This window comes from Pseudomyrmex gracilis, unplaced genomic scaffold (assembly GCF_002006095.1).
Source record: "Pseudomyrmex gracilis isolate BER0280 unplaced genomic scaffold, ASM200609v1 scaffold_280, whole genome shotgun sequence".
In the NCBI taxonomy this organism is placed as follows: Eukaryota; Metazoa; Arthropoda; class Insecta; order Hymenoptera; family Formicidae; genus Pseudomyrmex; species Pseudomyrmex gracilis.
In genome coordinates, this window is record NW_018020864.1 from 171,629 (window position 1) to 178,328 (window position 6,700).

The 6,700-nt window shown below is 31.5% G+C and overlaps 2 protein-coding genes across 2 annotated transcripts in view; one reads left to right on the top strand and one right to left on the bottom strand.

Annotated features, from left to right (window-relative positions):
• The first annotated feature begins 256 nt into the window (after positions 1–256).
• Positions 257–3,073, top strand: LOC109859737 (snurportin-1). The gene is made up of 6 exons (XM_020438272.1): positions 257–345; positions 1,118–1,294; positions 1,624–1,987; positions 2,083–2,286; positions 2,375–2,758; positions 2,855–3,073. Exons 2-6 carry the CDS (start codon positions 1,125–1,127, stop codon positions 3,071–3,073), a joined length of 1,341 nt encoding a protein of 446 aa, XP_020293861.1. The 5' UTR covers positions 257–345; positions 1,118–1,124.
• A 611-nt stretch (positions 3,074–3,684) lies between these two features.
• Positions 3,685–6,700, bottom strand: part of LOC109859743 (centromere protein L-like) — a 4,414-nt gene continuing 1,398 nt past the window's right edge. Inside the window, exons 3-5 of the mRNA XM_020438276.1 lie at positions 6,132–6,523; positions 5,200–5,371; positions 3,685–5,110 (exon numbers count right to left, since the gene is read on the bottom strand). Coding sequence (XP_020293865.1) covers positions 5,015–5,110; positions 5,200–5,371; positions 6,132–6,523 — 660 coding nt within the window. The 3' untranslated portion in view covers positions 3,685–5,014. The remainder of the gene's footprint in view (positions 5,111–5,199; positions 5,372–6,131; positions 6,524–6,700) is intronic.

The following is a 6,700-nucleotide window of genomic DNA, read 5'->3' on the forward strand; positions in this document are numbered from 1 at the left end:
AAATGCGCGCATATGCGTGAAACGGAACGCACTCCAAGAATCGTCGTCTGTGATTGGCGGTTCTCGCTCGTGCGCGTGCCCCCACCGCTTCGATTGGCTTCGATACTCTTAGGTCTGTTCTTTTTCCATACATTGGCTGCACTAGTTCACAGTCTATCTTTTTTTTATCTATATTCAAAGGAAGAAGATAGACTGTGAACTAATGCAGCCAAAGTGTGGAAAAAGAACAGACCTCTTGTTGCTGCGAGCACGATCTTTCATCACCGATTACCTTGGCGCAGAGGTTACTTTTGATCAGGCATAGGCAAAGTGTGGTCAGCTTTGATGCAGAAGAGATAAAAAAACGTAAGAAAAAATTAGTAATAAGAACGTAAAGAAATAAGTAATAACAAATAACGATATGTCACGAAATAAGAGAAATAAGGATTTTGTAAAGTTTCGAACACTAATATATGATAATTTTATTTCAGTTAGTTTTCTCAATTTTAATACTTATTGTGCATTTCTTGTCAATTATAGTTTGAATTTCATATATTTAACATATACTTAAGTCATGTACTAATTTCTTTGATTATTTGTTTGAACGTAAACATTGTAAACTTTGATAAATCTTCTCTTCGTATAATTATTGAGTATACCGTTTATGTATCTAAGGGGCAAAGTTTAGATATAAATCAGAGATTTTTAACTAGTTACGTTCAGAAAATAGTTGAGAGATTATCACTTGTAATTGTACTAGATTATAATTTTGTGATAATTTTTGAGAATTAGTTTTATCATNAGTGAGAATCTTTCAACCATTGTATACCTGTTGAGTTTTCTGAACATGTGATCGGTCATCTTTGAAAAACATCCTAAACTATCTTGTTCTTTTTTCTACCATATCTTGTTTTTCCCTTACTGAGTCATCAAAGTACAATCTGTAACACAAGACAGAAATGGTGGAATTATAGTTTTTTCATCACAAGTGTTCTTTTTTTGTTACATGCTTGTAACAAAGCAACCTGTGATAACCATAACAGGTTTTTTCCATTAACAAAAATTTATCCGCGCACATTTTATTATCAAAGAGAATGTAATTTATATAAAATATTTGTTTTGTTTATTTAACTAACAGTATAAAGATGACAACAGAAGTATCAGAAGATCATGCTAAAAGCAAAGTTAGTGAAAGAGAACATATTCGTCGAACATTTTATAAAAATCCAATCAAAAAAGACAATCCTAAATTAGATCTGGATTGGAATTCGTCTCAGGAGGAAAGACGAAAATGCATGTTAGAACATCAAAAAAGGTATGTATATTATAAATAGTAATATATAAATTATTTATGCAATTAGATTTTATATTTTTTGTTAGAAGCATATGTGTGGCCATGCTCATGTAATAATAAATCTATTAAAGATCTAAAGTGTACTTGTATTAAAAACTTTTAATAATATAACATATGTTAGCTGTTAATTAGTAATGTAATGCATTTTAGTAAAACGTATCTTTTTTGATAAATTTTGTTGTCTGTACATAAATTAAATAGTATGAATGTAATAAATTCTAATAATTGTATGTTATAACATATTTAATCTAAATATAACATATCTAATAATTGTATATTATAACATATAGATGTAGAGATCAAAACTTTAATGCTGCACGTGGTATATTATCATATTTGTCTGAATTGAAATACGAAGATCAAGAAGATTGGGAAAATTGTCAAGACGAAGAAGAAGATTGTGAAGAAGATGAAGCTTATGAAGATTTTGAAGCTTATGAAGATCATGAATGTTATGAAGATTGCAAAGAAATTAAAGGATATGAAGACTACAAAAAAAGTGATCGCAATCTATATGAAAACAATACAGGAATTCACAGATATAGGAAGATGATGCTCTCAGAATGGATGGTAGTTGTTCCGGAAGACTTGGTAGAAAACTGGGTTATGATTCCGTGTCCAGTAGGGAATCGGAGGAGATTAATTTCTGGCTTGGTACTAATTTATGTTTATTGATATTTGTATGTATTGTTTTATTTGAAAATAAGTTACATGGTTAATACTAATGACCTTGCTATTATTTTTTTTAGGGTAAAACAAGGTCGTATAATAAATATGGTGTCTTGTGCGATGTCTTTAATTCAGCGCTTCCTGGTGGAAGTCTTAGTCGCTATCCAAATTCCATTCACGCTTTACAGTATGCTATTTTGGATTGTATATGGGTGAAGACAAAACAAACGTATTATGTATTAGATGTATTATTCTGGAACTCATTACCATTTACAGATTGCGAGGTAATACTGATCATAGTATAATTGTATAAATTTTTTTCACAATTTTTATCTTAACGGAAAATTGATTTCATAAAATCTGTTATTTCAGATGGATCTCAGACTATTCTGGATCAAGAGCAAACTCGCCGAAATAGAAAACTTACAAGACCGTGACACTGATACAAATACATATCCAATTTTGCCTCTCCCAAGTATCAATTGCGACTCAGATTTATCAGCGGCTTTAGAAAATCTTGATCCCAAATTGTTTCCTTTAGATGGGTTACTATTTTATCATCGTGCTGCATTGTATACCTTTATGAAAACTCCACTTGTAACGTGGCTAAAGCCTTATATGTTGCCTGAAAAACTCGGCGTATCTGTATCGCCACCGCTTGATGAGCGTCCTGATGACTATATAAATTTTGAACATTTCATAGAACGAATAAATAATGCGAAAAAATTCCAGAATCGGGAAATCATTTTTACAGATGTAAGTTCTTATACTGTGATATGATTTTATGTTTTTTTGTATCTATGTGTTAGTGTATGTGTATAAAACATATTATATATATTTGTTATTTTGCAGATTGAGAAAGAAAACACTGAAGAAATGGAAATAGACCGAAAGATGGAAACAGAAATAATAGAGATAGAAAACGAAGATGAGAAAGTAGACCAAAAAATAGAGATAGAAAACGAAGATGAGAAAGAAGACCAAAAAATAGAGATAGAAAATGAAGATGAGAAAGAAGACCAAAAAATAGAGATAGAAAATGAAAGTAAAAAACAGAAAATGGAAAAATAGAAACTAAACGGTACCTCACATCAAATTTGTATATGATCTCATGATTTCTGTAACACATAACTTTAGGATTAATTATTAACAATCTGGTCAAGTTTCTATTTGAGATAAAGATACAGATATACAGAATAATCATAAAGTCTGTTATTACTCTTATATTTTGGAAACTGTTGAAAATTATGAAAAATCGCAAAACACGTATTCAATCGCGATTCGAGAGGTTATTGTTTCAAGAGAGTTGCGGATGTTGCTCCTCCTCTCCCTCCTCTCACTCAAGGGTCAAAGAAAAAGGCCGAGAACTTTGACTTGAAATAACTCCTGAAAGACTCGACGTATCAATCTCCGGCTTGAACTAAAAGTTTTCTTTTTTTTTTATGCTCAAATGATATACTATAGTATAGGAGGTTTCCGATTTAAAGTTTTTTTTAGGAGATACTCCATGAGGTATCTTCTTAGAGGAGAGAGGGCAACATCCGTAAGCCTCTTAGAAGAGTAAGTCTCTCGAAACGATTGAATACGTGTTTAGCGATTTTTCATAATTTTGAACCGTTTCCAAAATACAAAAGACAGTAAGACAGTAGACTGTCAGAGAACGATTAAACGTACAACAAAAGTAAATGCGTTAATTTTTTAATTTTTGAAAATTGATTTTTCTGAAAACTACATCTTTCCACAAAACTCTTACATTTTTGACTTATTTTTTTCATGTAAAATTATTTTCAATTACACTATTTGTCCTATCACATAATGTCTCATTTTATTTTATAATTGGTATCGAAATAAGAGGCGTTGCTGAACAAGTTGCCAGGTAGAATGCAGATGTATTGTGTTTTTTAAAATTAATTACAGTCGTAGTCGAAACGTCTGTAATTAATTTTAAAAAACACAATACATCTTGTTCAGTAACGCCTCTTTTTTCGATACCAATTATTTATTTCTGAACCGGAAGAGGTCAACTTGACACGCAAATTCTTTTTATTTTATAAAATTAAACATTTGAAAATCACAAAGTATTAACAATTTAGGAAAAAATCATACAAAAGTGTTGTGACATCGAGAGAGAAATAAGAGGGTGTTATTGTTTTGACTTTGGATAAATTGTTTATCATCACATATATATCACATATATTATTTATCACATATATATATATATATCACATATATTATTTTATCATATTTTTATAGCTTACTTTGAAAGATTCTCAAAACATTGAAATGAAATATTTTTCCATTAAATACTATTCGAGTTACAAAGCTCGGGATTTACAACATACGGTATTGTTATTTAAGGTGCACTGCGTAGAAGTAATCGCACTCACGGACTTTACAGCTTCTTTCACGATAGCTTTTGACTTTGAACCACGTATTTTGCAGCAACATTGTTGCCATTCCGCTCAATACGGAGTCGAACTCGCTCGTTACAATTCGCCGCTGTATTCTGCAGAAAATTGCATAGAATCTCTGCCACGATACGGTGCGTGCACGCACAACCAGAAGTGTAAATTCGACCGCGCAATCTCTACGCGGTATATTATGAGTAACGTTAATGTGATACTGTAAACTTCAGGTCTTTTAAAAGCGATCCTCGCACGATCTTCAAACAAACTGTCGAAAGTCAAAGCAACGACGCTATTCCATGTCTTCCTCGAAATCGTATCACTTTTGTACGAAACATTTTTTTCTAAAACCAAGTGTGATTCTTAGATATTTGACTGTATAAAATAAAACAGAATACACTCTATATTTGTACACTTTGTATATTTAATATATGAACATTTTAGTAGTTGTCTTTTTTTTTTTACAAACAGTATAATACAATAATAGTTTGTGTTTTGTTAGGGACGCTATGTAAAATTATATAAATTATGTATTTTAATGTTACAAATAATATAATTGCTGTGAATCGAGTTAATATTATAAAGCAACAATTATTATAACAAACATTCACATATCGATGTGCAGTATGTGAAATGTATCATAAGCCTTTTCATTGTAATATATTAATATACGATCCATAGTTTCCGCATTCATCACCTTCATCTAGAAGCAAAGATTAATTTATGTATCATACATTTGTATTATACACTGATGATGTGAAGTGTTATAGAATATAAAGCACAAGTACAAACTTTGTTATTCATTATTGACAATCCTGGCAAGTTGATTCTTTGCAACGTGCAGAGTCCTAACTGCAAGCTTCCAAGTTCTCGCATCTGTGTGTGTAAAATTTCATGAAACATTTCGACGTGTTCCCGATCAATAGATAATATATTAACCACGTCCTCTTGAGTCTTGATAATCCTGCGAATTATTACAGTATAAAAATTATATAAAACAAAAAAATAAATAAAAGATGTGTTTGGATGGCCAATAAGAGCTTAAACGCAGGTAGTAATGTGTGAAATAAATTTTTCTTTTATGGAATTTTATTCCTTGTGAATTACGTTTCGATCCTGGCTTTGGATCATCTTCTTATAGAATAAACGCTTAGTCTCGGAGATGCTTTTTATCAAGAAACAATTATTGAGTCTTAATTTGCAGAGCGACGCTGATCCGTTGGATAACACTTACTTGCCTCTTATCGACAGATTTAAAAAATTTATAGTTTTTGCTCGTGTGTTGTTACTTGTGATTTTATACATAGATGACTCTGTCTGATTTGTTGTTAGCGGATTGCTCTCTGACATTTCCTTCATTTGTTGTGATCATTTGACTTTCCGTATACCGCACGAGTAACAGCTTAACTGTCATACGATCAAGATCTTAAGAAACATGTGAAAGTCATTTGACAATGTAACTTTGTTGTTAATTATTGTAAGTTTTTATTAATGTATTTATCCTGTCACGTATTTTCCATACAGGATTTTTTATCTGAAGATGATCCAAAGCTAGGATCGAAACGTAATTCACAAGGAATAAAATTCCATGAAAGAAAAATTTATCTCACACATTACTACCTGCGTTTAAGCTCTTATTGGCCATCCAAACACATCCTTTATGATTATTTAGAAAAAAATAAATGTTTTTTACGGATATTATTTTAACATTTGTACACACATACGCTGATAATATATTCCTCAGATCGGAGATATCAAATTTAACTGTTATGGTACTGGTAACTGGTAATTCTGGTACCGTGTACTCCATCTGAAGTTCGCCAGAAACTGCGGGCTCTTCGTCTCTGTTGGTAGACATAATAATAATAGGAACAAGCCATTTCAAGTCCTCTTCTGTAGCCGGCAGCGCAATTATTGAGCAGTCAAACATCTGGCTGAATATAGTGTGCACTGCATCTATACAACTACGAGTACCGCAACACAACAGGAGAGGCAATCTCACGACATTTTGTATATTTATCTCACTCTGTGTTGCACTCCAGGATAAAAGAAATCCTTTATAAATAAATTTCTCTGTATCTCTTTCATGGTCATTTGTTGTGGCGAGAACCTCGATCTACAATATAATTTTCAATAAAATTTTATAGTTTTCTCTCAAAATATCATATATATATTATACATAAAGACTTAACGCTCGTGAAATTGTCAACAGGAATCAAATAAGGCCTATACGAGCCATTCGCAGGATGTTTGTGCGGAAACTATGCGTGTACATATATATATATATATAAAT

Excerpts from the sequence above, each read along its gene's own strand:
- LOC109859737 (XM_020438272.1), top strand. The coding sequence starts at position 1,125 with ATGACAACAGAAGTATCAGAAGATCATGCTAAAAGCAAAGTTAGTGAA. Across the intron at positions 1,988-2,082 it reads GGAGATTAATTTCTGGCTTG|GGTAAAACAAGGTCGTATAA; the intron begins GTACTAATTTAT and ends TATTTTTTTTAG. Across the intron at positions 2,759-2,854 it reads GGGAAATCATTTTTACAGAT|ATTGAGAAAGAAAACACTGA; the intron begins GTAAGTTCTTAT and ends GTTATTTTGCAG.